The sequence below is a fragment of the Anarhichas minor genome, unplaced genomic scaffold (assembly GCF_050575085.1).
Source record: "Anarhichas minor isolate MPS153535 unplaced genomic scaffold, ASM5057508v1 ptg000041l, whole genome shotgun sequence".
Taxonomy (NCBI): Eukaryota; Metazoa; Chordata; class Actinopteri; order Perciformes; family Anarhichadidae; genus Anarhichas; species Anarhichas minor.
In genome coordinates this window covers 6,133,509-6,153,539 of record NW_027466487.1, presented here as the reverse complement: position 1 = coordinate 6,153,539, position 20,031 = coordinate 6,133,509, and the positions used below count along the sequence as shown (strand labels likewise).

At 39.3% G+C, this 20,031-nt stretch overlaps 2 protein-coding genes and 1 pseudogene across 4 annotated transcripts; 1 reads left to right on the top strand and 2 right to left on the bottom strand.

Annotated features, from left to right (window-relative positions):
- Positions 1–51: 51 nt before the first annotated feature.
- On the bottom strand, positions 52–7,390 carry LOC142969509 (galactose-specific lectin nattectin-like). 2 transcript variants are annotated; one of them, XM_076109447.1, is made up of 6 exons: positions 6,973–7,390; positions 5,726–5,836; positions 3,972–4,124; positions 3,732–3,883; positions 2,256–2,377; positions 52–1,898 (listed from the first exon to the last, which is right to left on the bottom strand). In XM_076109447.1, exons 1-6 carry the CDS (start codon positions 7,061–7,063, stop codon positions 1,736–1,738), a joined length of 792 nt encoding a protein of 263 aa, XP_075965562.1. In that variant the 5' UTR covers positions 7,064–7,390; the 3' UTR covers positions 52–1,735. The 2 variants fall into 2 exon arrangements, with proteins under 2 accessions (XP_075965562.1, XP_075965563.1); XM_076109448.1 differs by having other exon boundaries at positions 3,993–4,124.
- A 1,302-nt stretch (positions 7,391–8,692) lies between these two features.
- Positions 8,693–9,489, top strand: LOC142969564 (CD209 antigen-like protein D; annotated as a pseudogene).
- Positions 9,158–16,671, bottom strand: cd4-1 (CD4-1 molecule). 2 transcript variants are annotated; one of them, XM_076109527.1, is made up of 10 exons: positions 16,561–16,671; positions 13,574–13,647; positions 13,321–13,479; positions 13,092–13,232; positions 12,372–12,614; positions 11,903–12,271; positions 10,712–10,969; positions 10,462–10,562; positions 10,320–10,360; positions 9,158–10,120 (listed from the first exon to the last, which is right to left on the bottom strand). In XM_076109527.1, the coding sequence occupies exons 2-10, from the start codon at positions 13,632–13,634 to the stop codon at positions 10,090–10,092; spliced, it is 1,404 nt and encodes a 467-aa protein (XP_075965642.1). In that variant the 5' UTR covers positions 13,635–13,647; positions 16,561–16,671; the 3' UTR covers positions 9,158–10,089. The 2 variants fall into 2 exon arrangements, with proteins under 2 accessions (XP_075965642.1, XP_075965643.1); XM_076109528.1 differs by having other exon boundaries at positions 10,320–10,363; positions 16,561–16,641.
- Between the last annotated feature and the right edge of the window lie 3,360 nt (positions 16,672–20,031).

Sequence of the window (20,031 nt, the reverse complement as noted above, 5' to 3'; positions counted from 1 at the left end):
GTGGAAATGTGGATGTCATAGACAGAAAAAAGGTAGACACAAGATACACAATTAATTAAACAATAGACAATTTTATTGACATCAGTTTTGTCTCAAAAGTCTAACATAGTGCAGGAAAGCTATTATTATTGATCTTAGAGGAACAAATACAACATGTCCAGCATTAACATAGTGACAAACAACTATTAGCTGTAAAGATATAGAGTTTTAATCCAAGCTTCTCCTTGCTTTTTTGACATTGCTGTGCCAGCCATTGTGGTGTATTTTTCTGAAGATTACTTGTCTTATATCACCTGCCTGCATTCATCTAATGTTTGTCCAGTTTTATCTAGTGTTTTTGTTATAATGCATATCAATCAATGTATTCAATTTCAGTAACAAATTGCATTTTTTAACTTTTACTTTTGGTTTTCATTGCTTATATTCGTTAGTGTCTATTTGCAATGTTCTACCAGTGGCCTGAGCTACTTCTCTGTGAGTGTGTGCTGGTCAGCCAACAGACTGAGGCCAGCAGAGATTTAGATTCGAATACATTCTCTGTGAGAAGCTCCTTTTCAGTCAGTTTGACCAAGAACTTAGAGACGCTATAAGACAGTGTTGTGTCGTGAAAAGCAACTCAAAATATGATTAAAGGAAAAGGGCTATTGATACAATAATGTATTGAACTGATGCATACACAAAAAGAGGTGATATTGAAGTCTATACATGTGTTTATACTCTAAAGTTAGTAAGCTGCTTCATGAACCGGCCATCGGCTTGCTGTATTATTGATGCCCAGTAAATCTATTAGTGCATTGAACTCTATTGAATCCAGAGTGTTACATTGACATTGAAAATATATTATTAAAAAACATTATTGTCTTGGAGTATCTGAAAACCCAGTTGAAGTTTATTTCCACAACACTTTGCATGCTTTTAGTAAATATTTGTGCACGTGAGCGTTCCCCATTGGCTAGCTCACAGCTGCCGCTCTGCACTGATCACTGATAGCGTAAGCGATACCGTTGAGTAGCACCCACACTGCTGTTCCCCCTAAAACACTGTTAGCTCTGCCGTAGTTTGTACTGTTAGGGCTGTTAGCACCGTTTACTATGTTCCGCCGACTTAATGCCTCACCATGTTGAGAGCCGTTGAGAGGCAATGAAAATGCTCCCACTCTCTTATTAGGCACCTTTAAAGGTAAAACAACCTGAAAACTAAATACACAGTGATATTTCTGAAATAATTTGCAGCTGAGTTTACTTGAGAATTTTAACAAATCTCTTCCAAAGATTAACAGCAGAGGCCCACATTTCTAGAACAGAGCGACAGCCTTCATGGCATTCAGCTTTGCAACATGAAGACCTTTTTCTAACGTGAGACCGGATAGCCTGACATTCAAAGCTGAATTCAACAATAGGCTCATTAATTGTAAATTGGCACACTCCAAAAAATGTTGGGCTAGCTGATGTCATTGTCAAATATTGAAATTCTTCTCTATCTAAAAGTTGTGCAATACTCTAATGTATATTTTCTTTTAATTCCCCCCAATATGTTTTATCTCAATTCAACAGATTTTCAGCAACCATGCCTTCAGTAAAAAATAAAAATAATATCATATGTTGTGTGTCAAGAATGACCTTTTGGTCATGCGATTAGTTTCCTGTTATCCTGTAATCATTACTTTTTCTCTCTCACAACCACGTGTTGAGTTCCAGACCTCCCAGTTTTGCAGTATTTTCAGTAGTATTGGGATTCAGTTGAGCTGAATGACATCCATCTGGCAGATCCGTTTATAAATGTTTTCACAAGGAACATCAAACCATGTCTTTGCGTGGCTGTCTAAGGTGGCACAATCCTCTCCATGTTCCCCTCCTGACTGATGGTTATTTGGCTCATCGCTCCACGGATCCCAGTATCTGTGACAGATGGAGAGAGCAGGAAACATGGATTGATAGGGTAAGCTATAAATAACAACTGTGAACATTTCTGACAAACGTGAAAAACAAGCTCACCTCGCCCAAGCCTGTGATTCATTCATGACATTTTTTAACTCTCTTATCTGAGGTTTTGATACAAGACTGTTATGTTATTTTATTTATATTCATATTCATATTATTTTGTATCTATAGGTCAGGTAAAACAGGCAGCTTATTTTGCTTTGGATGGTTTAGGTTCTTCCTGGACAGTTTATTCAGTGTCATTGAACTTTAATATAAAACATAAGCTAATAAATTATTTACTGCATTCAATATTAAATCAGATAGTAGGCCTACTTGATTTGCAATGTTGTGTTGTCCACCCATCTCCAGTCTCCTTCCTTCTCTAAGTCAGACAGGCCGATCCAGAAGTGGTAATCAAATCCGTCCATTTTCTTGGCTTCTTCTTCCAGAGCGTCCTGAAAGTAAACAAACACAAACACACACACATCATTGACATAATGCACTCCTTAGTGCCAAAGCCTAAATCCTTAACCCATACCCATTTAAAAAAAATCTTAACTCTAAGACCATGTCTTAACACTTTGACAGTCCTATATTTAGAAAGGAAGACCAAACAAAATGTCTTAATAATGTGCTAAAACACAAACTCAAACACTCACTTTCTTATGATATATGTACTTGGAAGGATCTTTATTTACAGTAAACTAAACACACATAGTCATAATAACAAAAGTGTTACTAATAACATAAATAATGGCTCCACTCTATTCACGTGTCCCAGTAAGTCATGATGACAGTGAGCCAGCATGTACGATACCAGGACCCTGAAACTGAAGCAGCTAAATGTAATTCAGCCATCATCAATTTCATTATCTACAACTGTTCTTTTCCTACTATATGAAAATTCAAAATGTCTGCTGTGAAAAAGGCCTGTTGCATCGGGTCACTGAACTCAATGTATGCAAAGGCTGATAAAGGTTCACTTCGTCTCGCCCCAACAGAGCGAAAAGGGGAATCACTCTGGTGTCAGTCAAGCACAGTCTGTAGACACACAGTCCTGAGTAGAGGTTTAATCCTTTGATACAGTCTATGGTTTAATCAGAAGAATATAGAGGAAATCACCATTGTGGATGGACCATGGGTGAGCAGGGCGTACAAGGATATAGGCATGAGACTTTTGTGTTTCGATTATGTATGTCATTGTTTGCTTGTCACAGTAGGAAAAGCACAAGTGTAAATACTAAAATGAAGGCTCTTCAGTTTCAGGGTCCTGGTACTGTGCATGCTGGTTCACTGTTATGCTGTCATGGCTTACTGAGATACTTGAATAAAACAGAGCTATCGTCAAAATGTCTGCTGTGAAAAAGGCATATTCAGGTTGTAACTTCAATCTAACTTTCTATCTTAAACTATGCCTGCAAAGTGACCTTGCCTTGCAAAGATGTCTTTATGTCTCCTGTCTTTACACACACACACACACACACACACACACACACACACACACACACACACACACACACACACACTCTCTCTCTCTCTCTCTCTCTCTCTCTCTCTCTCTCTCTCTCTCGCGTGCGGACAGCACACAGTAAACAACACAGTAACTGACCCAATTAAGGGGAACGAGAAACACCTGTGCCAGTCAGCAGGTGTTCATTTCTGTCTATACAGTTTGCTGACTTTACCCCAACACACACACACACACACACACACTCACTCACACACACACACACACACACTCACTCACTCACTCACACACACACACACACACACACACACACACACACACACACACACACACACACTCACATGCTGTTCCATGGTGTGCAGTATGGTAAGATGACTGCCCATAGCTGCACAGCTATCTCTGCTCTTCAGCCAGTCCAGCTTGTTATTGCTGAAGTGGTAACACTGATCCCCGACATGAAGCCATCCTTCAGGACACTCCCTGCACTGCTTAACTATTGGTGAGATAAAGAGTGCCAGATATGAAAAAGGATGAGGGTTAACAGTAAATTAAGGACAACAGGAAATGAAGATTGTGCGCACGTTTGATCGACATCCCGCCACCTGTCTTTGAACAGTTCCGTCCCAGAGCGCTGTAGTCCTCACACAGCTGGATGTAACGTCTCTGTGCCGAGTTCAGTTTCAAACCCAGAGATGAGGACTCCAGGGGGGCACCTGGCACCCGCCTGCCAATCACTGACAAGGAAGGAAGGAAGGAATAATGGATGGAAAGAAGGAAGGATAGATGGATAGATAGATAGATAGATAGATAGATAGATTTCAGTCAGGACCAAAGTGGTGGACTGACATTGCCACCAACAAAAGGCCGACTAAAAACGTATGCAATCGTCATATTGTTGTGTTTTCACCCACTACTGATTTCTCCCTCTACAAACATGAATCTCCTCTGTACAGTCTGTGACTCTCTGATTTCACTGCTGCTGTTACTGGAGATAATTGAGTTAATATGAGCTCCCTTGCGGCTGTAAAAAAACTTTCTTAAAAACAATATGAACTTTCTTTGGCTTCATTGCCAGATATTTTTCCACATTTGTGTTTTCTCCGTTTATGGCGCCACTTCCCCTTTGCCTATTAAAAACATGTTTCTGTAATGTTTTCTAAGAACAATAATTGATATAACTCATTAATATAGATAATAGATATGTATTCATGTGGCTTTTATTACTGTCAAAGGGACAGGCATCATCTCAGGAGGAAACTTGATAAAAAAGTATTGTCACTGATCAGGTTCAGAGGAAAAGAGAGTCAAGCCACTCAGTGTCCTTTTATAGTGTTTTACCTTTATTAACTGTAAGTAATGTTTTGCTGTGCTTAATTGTTCATATCAGAGTTTCCGTTTTTAAAAATAATAATGAGTAATCCTTGATAAAAAACGAATGACGTATATTACCATTTCCTGGAAAACCTGCTGATGTAAAACACATTTAGGTGCTGCAGTGATGTTAAATGTGGCTAACACGTAGACTACACAAAAACACAGTGATATACCCATGAACAGTATTTTAAAATTGTGCTGCATTTGTTTTGTGTGGCAGATGTTGTTTACTGTGCAGCTAACAAAGCAAATAAAGAGTCTACCTATAAGTAAAGTGAAAACATTTATTCTACCAGATGACCTGACCCACAATAGTTACATTTAACTGCTCGGAATATTGGCTGATTTGTCACGATACAGTACATAATGTTTGCTTCTTATATATTATTCATAAGGTAGAATGAAATCATTATTCTTACAATATGTTGTAATAGAAAGTATTAGATGTTTCTTTTTATCTCCTGTTGTTGCAAGTCATCATTTTCAGATACTAAAATGTGTACTCAATAGCTTCTGTGTCTCTCTATGAATGTGTGTGTGTGTGTGTGTGTGTGTGTGTGTGTGTGTGTGTGGTGTGTGTGTGTGTGTGTGTGTGTGTGTGTGTGTGTGTGTGCGTGTGTGTGTGTCTGTCTGGTGGTAATAGATCAAGCACGTACATCCCCAGTGGTGTTTGTTTTAAATGAGTGTGTCCTCACAAGCACATTATCAGGCTGAGCTGCCAGAGCCTGTTGGCCCTGCAGGAGAAATATTTCACAATTATGGACTTTTGTGCTTTTTCTATTACATGACCCTCACCGGACTGAGGGGAGCGCTTTATCTTTGTTATTGCCAATTATAGGTGTCCAAAAGCACACTGAGCCGATATAAAAAGAGAATAATCAGCGAGAGGGAGTCTCACAGAGAGAGAGACAGCCAGGCTGCTATACATACTCAGACTGGAGGGCAGGTTGTTTATACTTACAGAGCACGGTGAGTATGATGTTGGCGCAAATGGAGGCCAAAAAGCCAATAAGCATCAGGAGACCAGCCCGGCTCCTCAAACACTCAATGCCCCGCTTCAGTCCCTGGGAGCCTGATTAGACACAAAACATGGAAGCTGTCAATTCACCATTTTTAATCCTGTGGTGAAGCCCAGAGTGCAGCCGTTGAGTAAAAAGAGATTGTAGAGCAGAACCGTTTGACCAGAATTTAGCTTCATTGAAAGTTAGGTCAAGTGGATACTATATTTGTCTTTTGCTGCCACAAATGAAAAACAAAATATGCATGTAGACATATTCAGCAGTGGCAAAACATTCAGATCCTTTACTGAGTAAAAGCATCAATGGCACTCTGTAAAAATACTCTAATTACAAGTAAAAGTACTGCATTCAAAATCGCATTTTTAGTAAAAGGACAGAAATATAATCAGCGAAATGCACTTTAATCATCAACTGAAAAAGTATTCATGAGGCAGCATCTTACTTATCTTATACTATATTGTTCAGGTATAGCAGATTGTATCAATTGTATATTGTTTTGTTTTACAACATCATATTCTATAATATGAAAAAATCTGTAGAGTTACTAGTAGCTAATAATGTCATATAAATGTAGTAAAGTAGAAATTCCAATATTCCCCTCTCAAATGTTGTGGAGTTAAAGTATAAAGTAAGTTAAAGTAGAAATACTCAAGTAAAGTGAAATTATAGTTGAGTAAATGTACCAGATGTACAGTATTAAACCACACAACAGAGTATAAAATAGAATCAGCTCCACCTCAACCACCTCGGACATTAAAATGCTGCTTACATAGATTAGTGATAGTAATTCAATAGTTGAATATATGATAATGTAACAACGATAAAGCTCATGTTGCCTGCTTAGTGAGTTAGTTTTTTACTTTACATAGACCGTACATTTCCTTAAGTAAAAGTTGAATGCATGACCTTCACTTTAAATGTGGTATTTTTACATACGTACACAGGTATTGCTACTTTTACTTCAGTAAATATTCTGAATACTTCTTTCACCGCTGTTATTGAGGACAATACGTACACCATTTTCCCTATGAAAGGTAGGCAAGTGAAGTAGACTTGACACTACAAAGAGGAAAAGTAAAGTACAAGTATTTCAGAATTGTCACAGTACCTGATGTACTTATGTGTAGATGATATTTCACCACTGGCTCTTACACTCTCTCAATATCTTTGTCACATAAACAAACAATACCGTTGTTGTGTTGCAGAATGAGCGTGTTCCCTCCAGGGCTCGGCTCCTCTGTGAACTCCTGCAGGTTGCTGTAGTTTTCTCTCTCGTCCATGGCTTTGGTGCCCTTGTTAACACTCTGTCTCACTCTGTCTCTCTTTGTACTGTACCTCCTCTGGTCCTTAAAGGCGTTGGTATCTCCTCTCCCAAGCAGCAATATTTCTCCTTGAAATTAAATTTGTCGCTGCTGGTTGATTTATCGAGGCAGGTCACCCTGCTCACAACACTGCTGCAGTGCTGTAACAAATGTGCTCAGTTAAACTCTCCTGTTTCTACAACTAAATAACGCCGGCTCTTTCTGGAAAAGAGACGACCGTGTTAATCCAAAATTGGGGAGTCTTTCCTCACTTTGTTGGCTCTGTGTCTGCTTGTTGCTGTGCTGTTTCACTGTCAACTTGCCCTATTGCACAATCCCAGTGGTTTCCTCACTCTCGAGCTCTGTTTGGAGAGAAGCACTGATTCTGGATCTGACAGTTGTGTAATAGATAACAACGAACGTTATGTGGGCGTGTGAGTCAGAACAGAAATGTGTTTTTTGAGAAAGGTGGAAAAAACATTGAGTAACTTCCACTTCCTGAAATGAATTTAAAAAAGAGAATTGGAACTGGAACAAGGTTTTGACGGGAAAGCAGCTGGGAGCTGTGTGTGTGTGTGTGTGTGTGTGTGTGTGTGTGTGTGTGTGTGTGTGTGTGTGTTGCAAAGAAAATAAAGCCAAGCTCTGAATCAAGTAGAAAGTCCACAGATTCATGAGAATCTGTGGTGATGGTGCAAACACACATATTTTAGCGCAGTAGTCACTGAAACAAACACAGACATGAACAACACTAAATAATCCTTCTCTGCTTTAATTAGTTTGAAGAATGAAACCTCATGAAGAAGAATAGCTGACAATGGCTGTAGGAATTAGGTGCCAAGAAAAAAATTATAAATGGGACATATACCAAAAAAAACCCATAAACATGTTGACAGTGTGTTGAAGCAACAGAGTGGGCATCTGGTGTGTGTGTGTGTGTGCGTGTGTGGTGTAGAGGTGATATTGTTGCAGCTGCTCTACTAACGAAGAGAATACAAATAACTCTCAACACACAAACACATGGCCACACACTGCGTTGACTACTGCTGAGTCGTACTTTTTACATCTCCATCTTTGCCAATTTTTAAAGAACGTATTTGTCTTTGCTCACGTTACGGAAAATAAACCCCAACCCGTATGCCAGAGTTCCATCATGAAATGTGTGTTTATTTGATCCAATATGGTGGGTCATCAATGGGGTTTGGCCACAAGATGCACCATCTGAGTTTACATGTTCTGGTAATCATGTACTTTCCAGTCTGTCTGGTAGATTTCTCCAATCTGTACTTTCTGTCCCCTGCTCTAAGGAATACCCAGAGAGCAGAGAGAGGAAGCCAAAGTTTGTGACACCCTTAAACAATGTGCACTAGTGGCATACGGTAATTATGACGGGCCCCGGTGCAAAGTAGGAAAGGAATCCAGATTAGGGAGCTTTGCTACTGTATCCTCCTTTGAAGAGGCGTATTTCTGAGGTGGCAATCTTAATCACTCGCAAGGGCCTGGTCCTCCGGAGGGGCCTGCTCTACCGTGCAACAGCACTGCCTACACTGATTATATTTACGCCCCTGTGTGCACATATATGTGGATCTGCATGTACACCAATGTTGTATAATGCTTTTGGTGTCAGTAGGCACCCTGGGCATCAGAGGTCACGCTGTCCTCTATGTTGTCATCGGGCTGTTGGTTTCGGGAGCCTCCTCTCAAGCTGCAGACACTCCAGAGGAAGAGGTGTCCTCTCTGAAGCTGATTATTGTTGCCGATTATCCAACCTGGCAACCAGCTGCTCAGCTCCAGGTACTGCACTTTCCTCTTTCAGGCACCGGTAGATGGATGTGGACAATCCCACATGTATTCTGCATGTTTCTTTTTTTTTGTTTGTTTATACGTGCACTCTCCCACAGCGATGAACTGCACCGTGTGCCCTGAAGGTTGGCTTCACGTAGAGGATCAATGCCTCTTCCTCAGCACTGATAGGGATGACTATTTCAATAGTACAAATAAGTGTACAGAGATAGGCGCCCATCTTGCCATCTTGCCATTGTGACCACCAAAGAACAGCATGTAAGAGTTTCCCTGTATGTTTTGTTCTCTTTATTTTAATAGATGTGTTGATGTCACAAAATATTTACAATACACTTGGATGCCATACCTTTTTAGGATGCATTGGAACAAGAAGGCAAAAGGATCGGAGGGATGTACACATACTACTGGATCGGACTGTCTGACATTGACAATGAAGGAGACTGGAAATGGGTGGACAGCTCAAAACTTAAAACCCCGTGTGTATGAAACGATTAAAAGCAAATAAAACACTCTTCTCATAATAAGAAGATATATTGTAGGCACTAAGAATACTGTCCTTACTGTCCATTAGTCAGGGGGTCGGCCAAGTCAGTATGATTCATCCTCTGGGGACCGTGATTGCCTGTGCAACATTTGTGTCGACAAATGTGTTGCCTAAATAAGGCCTATTCCTAAAAAATAGAAGACCCGATTGGAAAACTACTTTGCAATTTGATCGACAAATAAACAATTATTTAAATAAAGTTCCTGTTTTGTTTATTTAGTATCAACAAATGCTCATTTTAATATATTTCTTAATATGTGTAAAAGAAAGTAACCAAGCCTATCAGTGCATTATTATAATAGAGCTTCATAGAAAAGATATCTAGAAACAATGTGAATAACATGTAGCATAACATAAACAATTATCAAAAGCAATGATCACAAACAATAATGTTAAAATGATGATTAAAAGAAGAATACGGCAATTCTGTTACATTACAAATATAAAAACAATCCAGTAATGGCTGATATGTAGCGACATGTGAAATACATTTTTGTGATAAACCAGTCTTTGAAATTAACTTTTTTTTAAACTTCCTGACCCTCACTAACACACCCAACAGAGTTTCACAGCTTAGTGGATGTGACAGAAAAATCCATCTTATCTGGACAGGAATTCAATTGTTTTTGATGTCCTCTTGAAAATGTCCCTGTGTGAGATATTATGTTCTGTAGAATCCTTTGGGTTTGGGGCTGAAACACAAAAAAAGTCACAGGTTTCTTTTTGAGTTATGGAAAGAGACACAGAGCCACAAAAAGCAAAGTGCAGATGTTGATTTGATTAATGTTTATTTTCTTCATAAAACACCTTGTGGCTAAATGTTTCAGTGCTGATGACTGTGAATGTGTGTCTTGAGTAATTTCACGAGTCCAGGAAATAGTTGTTACGTACGTCTTGCATTTGCAGAGTCGGCGCCTGAGGTGTGTCATCTTCTGCTAATGTCATCAGCAGAGAGAGAGAGACATAACTCTTAATGCCACATTAATACGCCAGTGTGATCGAACAGAAAGGAATAGGAATGGTTTAACTGTACTTGTCTGCGTCGGTAGAGGATGAATGCCAGGATGAGCAGGAGGATTACGATGACTGTGACACTACATATGACCACCAGCATCCACGAACTCATTTTGGGTTCTGTGTACAACAGAAACAGAGAGGCATCAAACAGTATACAGTACACAGAGCACTTCATATGAAGCCACGATTCTGTCGCAAAAGAGATTGTGGCCACAAGGTCATGCCCGTGTCACATTTCCTGCTCTCTTCTCACTTCCTGCCCTCACCAATTTTCAGCGTTATCTCAGCCGACGTCAGCCGTGCGTTGCTCTGCCACAGCTCACATCTCCATTTTCCGCCATCTCCTGTCCCCACTTCCGGGATGGTGAGATGGGCGAGGTGATGGTCAGATGTCAGAGACGACAGGGACGATTGTTCGGGCGGAAACCATTTCAGTTGCAGGTCAGACGGCAGCGGATGGTCGGTGCTGCAAGTCAGGTTGAGCTGCTGGCCAGAAATTAACTCTGTTCCTGGAGAGGCGATGACTGAAGAGACAGAAAGAGAGAAGTGCAGAAAGAGAGAGAGAGAAATGTCATGAGCATGAGAAGATTTGGCAGGCTGGATGAATCATGTGCTCTCCTTCCCTCTACATTTTTCCTTCCCATCTGAATCTGACTGAGCATCTGTTGCTGCAGTGTGCCAGCCAAACCTGCCAAACTTAGGGGGAAAAACACTTTTTTCAAATAAGAACAGAAACAAAGCAAAACATGACGGCATCAATGTGAAACGCGCACAACCATTCAGTCACAGCACCATATTAATAAACAAAGACACATTCAATGTTGTTTGGTGGACGGTTGGTAGTGATTCCAGGGGGGGGGGGGGGGGGGCAAAGTTGGAGAGAACCACAAAAGTTGCAGCAGGACTCTAGAGGGATCTAGTAAAACTCGGGGGTTCAAGAGAAAATCTGGGGACCCATATTTGCAAGATAGCCCCCTTTCTTGAAATCAGATTGGGGGACTTGTTTCAATGTTCCTGGTTAAATAATAACTCAGATAAAAATGAGCAATTTTAGTTTTACACCATAAATCCTAAGATCACAGAGTCCAATTAAAATTCATTGTGTTATCACACTCTAATGGTGGAGGGAAAGCTTGGTATACTCTATAAAAATAAGTGGAGCTAGACAAGTGTATTAGCCACTGAATTAAAAATGTCACACCAGGGACACTTCCAAATAAACTCTGCAGCAGAGAGATGAAAACACTTGCACGGTACAACAGAGCAGAAGCAGCGAGGAGGCAGAGAAATGTCTCCAACTTCTGAATGACAATTAAGAAGGAAAAAATAAACTGGAAATCAAGAAGATAATTGAGGACACTGCGATAACAAAAGAACAAGCAAAAAAAATTAAAAATCATATGACGGATGTGAGTTCAACACAGAGCTAAGCTACAAATCAATTTATTTTGACTTACTTTGCAGCACCTTTACGTGCACAGTCCTGTTCAGAGTCACACCGTTTTTAAATACCAGGGCGCACACATAATCTCCTTCGTCTTCTTCTGTCCCTCGATTTCTGGTCAAAGACAGATCTTTTTTTTTAGGGTCTGGTACAGGGCGCAGTCCTCTGTTTTGGTCTGCCTTCCAGGTCAGTGGATCCTCCAGAGAGAGGGAGAAGAGACTCTGTGGAATCAAGTCTGATTCAGGGACAAAGTGCCAGCGGACATCTTGGATCTCCTTGGCTTTGAGTTGATCCCAGGAGATGTGAGCAGGAAGGGAACAAGGGATGGTGAGAGGGCAGGATTTAGACGTATATTGAGGATGTAAAGGAGCTGGGGAGAGGTCTAAATAGGAAGGAAAAGAGAGATAATAGCAAAGTTATCTTCAGGCTGAGGGTACACTACTATAAAACAAATGAATACATGCTCATACACAGTAACTTACCCAAAACCGTAACAGAAACTATGGCCTTCTTCTCTTTCTTATCATATGTCACAACACAAGTCCACTGGCCATTTTCTTGGCTTGTGGCTCTCACAGTAATTGATCCTTGACTTTTTTTATCTTTCCCTCCCGAGGGATTCAGCCACTGTATCTCTGGGCCCTTGAGACCCGGAAGAGTCTGTGTGCTGCAGGACAGAGACAGTGACTCCCCAGGCAGCAGAGGAGAGGGTGGGTTCACGCTCACTAGGAAACGGAATGGAAATGATGAAAATTATAAAAGGTTTGACTTTTTTCTTAATGTGGTAGGTAATTTAATATTTTGACTGCTATGTGGCGGTACATTTCCATCAAGTAAACATATTTAAAAAAAATAGAAATACAGGAGCAGTTTGGTAAAAACCTCCCAAAAGGTTCTTAAGTAAGAGAACGGCCTTGTTGCTTAGCTTGACTACCATGTTGATGAGTTTGTCCACTGGGTTTTGAAAAGACAAAAGATTGTAGAGCTTGACAAGTGAAACCCACAGCATGAAAACATGGAAAACATTCAAATTACACTTACTTTACAGAACACATTTTATAAAAACATACACTAGATTTTATGAAATATATCTGCCCATGACAACTACTTAAAGTACTAATGTCAAAAAGTACAACAGTCCTTTCAAATGAAAATGTAGCAGGTTGACTGAAGTGATCATGTCACCGTATTCTAACTCTTACCGGTGAGTTTGAGCAGTTTATATGTAGTTAAGCGATGGTCACCGGTGCGTTTCAAGAGAAAAGTCCCAAAGTCATTTTGTTGGATGTCTTTGATGATCAGTGAGATGTCAGACAAGGACAGCCTGTCTTTCCAGGGTCCAACTGCAAGGGGGGAATTAAATTATTGTTACTGTCAAAAGTACCTTTATTTGTTTCATTATATCTGCGAATAGCTTAATGCACCGTTCACCTGAAGTGGTCCCCGATCCGCGCATGTTATTGCGCCAGGCAAGCTGAAGGCCATCCTCTCTTTCAAAATGCCAGTACACGTACTCGGTTTGACTAATATCCCCAGGAGCCTTAAGGGTAGCCGTCTCTCCCACCTGAGCATATATCACCTCTACTGCCCCTAAGAGAGTGAGAAGGATGTTATTTGTTGCTGCACAAAACCAAACTATCCTCAAGTGAAACAAATAAAATCATCTGCAGTCAGTGTGTCTCACCTGTTTTAGACCTGAGCACAGCAGCCAGGAGGAGGACGACGGATTGAATTACATTCCTCATTTTAGTCACACGTCTGAAAAAAAGTTAGTTTAGAAAACATATTTATATAGATTCTGTACGATGATAATAATAATACACTTTATTTGTATTGCAATTTTCAAATTCACAGTAGTTTAAACTACATAACATAAATGTAATACAACTATTGATGAATGTTTAAATTGATTTTAATAGAAGTGCAGTGCTGTTCTAAAGACGTTTAAATGTTTGTGATCTGCTCTCTTTTGCAGATTTCTTGATTTCTAGTCCAATTAAAAGAGCATTGCAACGGTAAAGATCAGAGAAGACCAAAGCATGAATCAAGATGAATTAAAGATAAATAGAATAAGCATCAGAGCCCTCAGTGTGAACCAAGTTATTGACAGATTTGGAATGAAATACTTGAAAAGTAAATTAATCTTGTAGATACATACTTTACTACGACCTTACTATGTCTTATTACTTATGTATGAACTTTTGCTGCAAAGAGAAATCATTCAGCAGGAAGCAAAGTTTGGTTTGTGGTGGTCTCAGATTTAGAGAGATTTGAGGGGATAAAAGAAAACGAGTTAACAGAGTTGAGAGTGGGCGGCCTGTGGTGGGTTTCTGAATGAGAAGAAACAAATGTCGGAGGGAAGAGAGACAGAGCGTACGCTGGGTTGTGGTGGGCCTTGATTTAGTTCAGGTGCAGATTCTTATCCCAATCCTCCCTCTCTGCCTCTCACACCCCCTCTCTTCCTCCCCTGTTCCACGAAAGACGGATCTCTTCACGCTTAAAAAGAGAAAAGAAAAGAGACCACAGCCCCAGCGGCACACCTAGACTGTGGTTTAAAGGTAGATGCTTCTCCCTCTCTCTCTTTCTCCTCCTCCACTTTTTCATCTCTATGGTTTGTACATTATATGATTATGCAAAAAACACATTTTCTTTTAATGTTGCTTCTATATTGATTTGACCCTTTGAAATAAAACACACGTGAACATATGAATCAGATCTAATTTTGAATTAAACCCCCGAAGATCAAAATCAATCTACATTTTATTGATGGACTGTGAATGTAGCCGCACAGACCAAATTAAATTAATCTAATATCAAAATCCATGCAGATTGGAACACTACATATTCATGTGTATTAGGTGTTTTGCCTCAAGATGAAATAATGCATATAGGTGAGACACGATGAGCGCTGGCTTCTTACTTGCACTTGTCTAAAAGTTCAAAAACTCACAAAATGATATATAATAATAATGAGAAATAATAATAATAATTTCTATTGGTGTATTTTTTCTCTCTTAATGCATTACAACACTTTTCAATTATGCATTTCCTTAAAAGTTTTCATATTGGGTGTTGACAAATATTTTTGTGGTATAAAATATCAAAGTTTGAGCACCCTGGAGGTCACGGGGTCAAGGCGCCAGCCATGAACGCAATGTCCCAAGTTTGCGTCCGGCCAGAGACCTTTGTTGCATGTCATTCCTCCTCCTGCTCCCATTGTTTCCTGTCATCTCTCTTCTGAAAGCTATCCAGTAAATGCATGAAATGCCCAAAAAATCTCTTCAAAAGTTTCTTTGTCTCTCCATTAGAGGCAAAAACAAATCTCTTCACAAACGATCCGCAATGACCCGTGAAAATGAGTTATGGCCTTCGACATAAAAGTATCAGGATGAATATTTAAAATGTATGAAAGATACAAAGTATCTTTTACTGCACAGACGTTGATAAAAGTCTGTTTATGCTTTAAAGATATTACGATCATCCGTCTGAGTCCCTTACCTCAAGAAAAGCAACAATAAACATTCAAATCTGAGGTGAAGTGTGTCAAGGAGACATGACTCAAAGCAAATGGTTTATATGTTTCAAATGTATCTATAAAAGAAGGAGTGTAAACATGTGACGAGAGAGATGTATGAGATTTAATAAATGATGTTGCATTATTTATTATAACTCACGTCTGGGTTTGTAAGACAGTAAGTAAAAGAAGAGAGCGGAGACAGAGCGATATCGATGATAAACAGACGTTCAAAGTCGCAGCACCTGTGGAGCTGAAACCCAGAAACCAAGATGGTCATGAGTGTCTCGTCAGGAAGGAGCTTCAACAACAAGCAGAGATGGAGGGGGAGGGGAGGGGAAGGGAGGGGAAGGGAGGGGAGAGGAGGGGAGAGGAGGGTCAAACACCGTGGGGAGGTGAAGAGAGCGAGCAGAAAAAGGACATCACACTGTAATTCATCGGTTAAAGTGCATCTGCTTTTCACTGAACTGAATTTAACATCTTTTTGAAACTTTACTTCTTAATGAATTATATACAGATATAGTTTACGAGCAGGAAAATAATTGTCGGACTGAATAATCAGTGGTACGCAAATCACCGTTAAAGGCATCTCAACATATTTAGTTCAGATTGTCATATTAAAATGTCTTTTAAATGTATTCTTTGAAGGTCCATATGAATTAAATGCACTGATACTTTACGTCTCTGATCTGTAAATTGTGTGTATAGCGGTATTTCACTTTGTGGTGTCTAGTGTTTTACTATTTTGTGAATTTCTGCAAAGCGTGAAGTAAGAAAGAAGAAATGCAACAAATACAAAAAAAAATTATTTGAAGTGTACTGACAATTTTATAGAAATCTGTTTTTATGATGTTTGTTGTTTATGATTTTCGTGTTTAATATTCTAATATTTCTTTCCGTTTTATTAAGGTGATCGGTATTTGTGCGTTTGATTAATACATCTTGTTTTTTGCAATTAGATGAATATATAAAACTCTGTTTGCTATTTCGGCCCCGCTGGGCACGCGGAGATCTATCAGGTTCATAATTAATAATTAGTATCAGGTAACAGAAAAAGAGATTGCACTAATATTTGGTATGTACAGCAGTAAATGCTTTGATATTTTGAAGTACATGCATATTTAGCAAAACATTTTTTTAAATTACAGTATACTCACATCTGTTGTCGAGTGCTGAATGTCCCTCTGTGTTCTGTGATCCGGAGTCGGTGGAAATGTTGAATATTTATCAAACAAACTCTCTTTTTAAGTGGCGTTGCACCTCCCTCATCACCGATTGGTCTGGAAACAAAACACACAGTCGTCAACGACAGCCAGAATCAGAATAATGATCTTTGATTGGTTGTTACAGAGGAAGAGGGCAAGCTCTCTCAAGACAGTAGACAGCAGAAACTAATCCCTTAATGTGTTAAAAATGTATGCTTTGTATTATATCATATCATACTTGATATCATTTGGGCAGTGTAATGGTGCCATATAATCTTCTTATGTATTCATGATATTCTTTGTTCCTTTTTACTTTTTAATCTCTCCAACAGAAAAACAAACAAATAATCTTAATTGGCTAAATGTGTTATTTGAGTTGCTGCCTGATAACGGTCTCAAGGGACTCATTATCTATCTTTAGCATGTTCTAAATAGCACATCGGCGGCTTACGGCCTAATTTATTATAATTGCTCAGTTGATTTTCCCCATGTCATATAATTGTGCTGATTTAGATACATAATTAGTTTATCAGAATTCAAGCCATTGAGCGCTCAACCAATCTTCACAAAAGCAGCTGAAAATGCAAATTAAAAATGAGACAGTTCCTAAAAAAAGAAAGAGTCAGATAAAGTGCTGCGAGGGGAAAAAAGATAGTTTGCGGGAAATTATCTCGCTGGGACGGCTGTATGGAGAAATGTGATCATGTGAGTTTAATATACATATAAAACACAATAAATATTTGAGCAGAGTTCAAATCCTAAAAAATACACCTTTCATCGTCTCGTCTGTAAGGTCAACTGTGTTCTCCCTCTGTCATTTTTCACACTCTGACCTACCAGCAATCTTATTTCTCATAAAAATGTTCGTTATTCAATCACTTTAACATTGATAAAGTCTTTAGATATCTTCTAATACACGGGGACATGCTGTTGTGTGAAAACTGGAAGCTTCGCTTTTTAGTCTTCAAATTCATGAGATAAATGGAAGTAAAAGTTGTATAAATTCTAGCGGGTGATTTGTCTTCCGTCTGACAAACAGAAAGACTTTGCTAGCCATGGAACATGATGTCTTTTGTCGAAATAGTCAAACTGCTCTTACGTATTTGAAAACACTGATCACCAACCAAAGAAATGTATTTTTCCATCACTGTTTGATAACTTGACATATAAGCTGTATTTTCTTGTTCCATTGATGATATATCACATGTCAAACATTCAAATGCAAAACACTGTCTGCACCAAACTTTATGTGCATGATTTCAGACACATTTCCTCGTACTCCAGCATGCCATGTTTGAATGTTTGATAGTAAAAAAGAATCTGACTGGAATTTAAATAAAGGTTTGAACAGGATCCTGCCAAACGGTCCGCACGGCTGGAAGAGATTAACAGTTCCGACTAAATGTTTTCATCTAATCTAATTCTTGTTTTCTGTTCCGATGAATTAGAATTCAATGATAATATGCAAAACAATCAGACTTAACAAAGCAAATGAGAGCAGCCGGGGTTTTAACAAACAAACCTATAAATGCAAAGTGCAGGTTTCAGCTCTGTGATAACCAATATTTGTCCCTAAATAAATACTTACAAAATATAGTCGTGCACTCATTTACCTCTTGTGGTGCTGCTTTTGGTGGACTCATTGAGGAATGATTATTTCTTTGTATATGTGTTTTTGTAACAGAATAATTACAGTTCATTTTAAAGTACAGGCCTACGGTTTACGGTCAAAATCTGTGTTTTAGTTCACATTTCATGATATATTTGTATGTATTTTCGTGACATGAAGAAAAACGATTGCCCGTCAGCCAGTGAGAAATTCAGATTACACTCTGCATGACAAGTAGTTCTTGTCGTACTTTTTGGGTAAATGTACACCTGTGCGGGAGCCAAACATCTGCTTGTGCTTATCTCCACTTCTGTAGTCTCGTCTGCACTCAATACGGCAGTAATATAACATCTGTGGCTCTCTGTTTGTTGTCTGAGTTTGTCTCTTCCAGTTTATTGGGCTCCTTACTGAAGTAATGCACAAAACTGCAAAGATTGTTACTGTTACAATATCGCTTTACAACTGCACTGACCGGAGTTAAATACTGAGAGGAAGAAATCCTCCAATGCTTTATACAACCACTAATAAATATGTTTATTAACACATCAAATCACAAAAGAAAGTTTGCAAAATGATGCACTTAATGTGGAAGAAGTAAGAGAACAATACAGATAGTTTGAAGGTGTCAAGGTTTAAGATACATTTCACTATCATTTGTTATTGTACCACATTGACACATTGATTTGTAGGCATCCTAACAAATATAAATTTGTCCTCACAGCTGCAGGATTCATTAAGGGACTGGAGCTGCAGAAACACACTGCTGAGGTGGTTTAGAAACATGAACCACAACAAGGACAAAGCAAACATCTCACACACGTCTCATGTGTCTCTCTGAGGTTTGTCTGCCTGCCTCTGTACTGCCTTCATGAAGGGCTCACACCTGCTTCTGTTGCCTCTGAGCTCGAAATGAAACAAGCCTTTTGTTTGCTCCTTAGAACGAAGCCCTTCAAGTTATGGCCGCCGTACAGAAACATTTACTTCTAGGGCCTCGCATATTCACTTACGGAGCACCTGGACATAAATGTGGAGTACAGAAAAGGTTCAGATTTGACGCTTTCTCAGTGGATACATATCTGTTTTTGAACTGTAATTTCGGTGGAAAACACCTGAAAGTGAGGACTCCCTCATTAGTCACACAGCTAACGAGGGCGTGTGGCCCACATCGTTTCATTACTGAAAGAGAAAAAGACTATAAGTGTGGGCCACAAGGAAGAAGGAAGGGGTGATTCACTTATTTCATATATATCTCTACGTTTCCTCATCCTCCATTCACTCCCTCTGAGGATTTCCCTCACCATGCAATCTTCATTTTCTTTGTGTGACTTTGTGTGTTTTGTAACCATTTCGAGTCAGACGAACGGTGTGCGCTTTCACCCGAGGCACGTAACCAAAACACTGTAGGCTGTCTGAAGCCCTGCGTATATACGGGAAGGTACCGAGTTTGCGCTGCATGTGACTGCTCTGATGTTTCAGAAATAAACAAAATGTCAGTGGAAAAGAAGTTGAGAATCAGAAACAAGTGACATTCTGCTCAATGACTGAAAACGTGTTTCATCATGTGGGGGAACTTCATTCAAGCTTCTTTGAAACTTCAGATTTGTGAAACAACAGATGTCTCTCCCACTCACTACATCATTCGTACACATCGATGCTGATTTTCGTGTGTTACTGTATTGTTTGTGGGCAGCTGCATCGTTTCATCAGAATGGAAAAATAAGCTATTTTTATATCTGGCAGGACTGTCATGTTGAGGTAATGTCAAGTCATGTTTGTGTGATATTTCTAAGAAGTTCCAACTGAATTATTTTTGT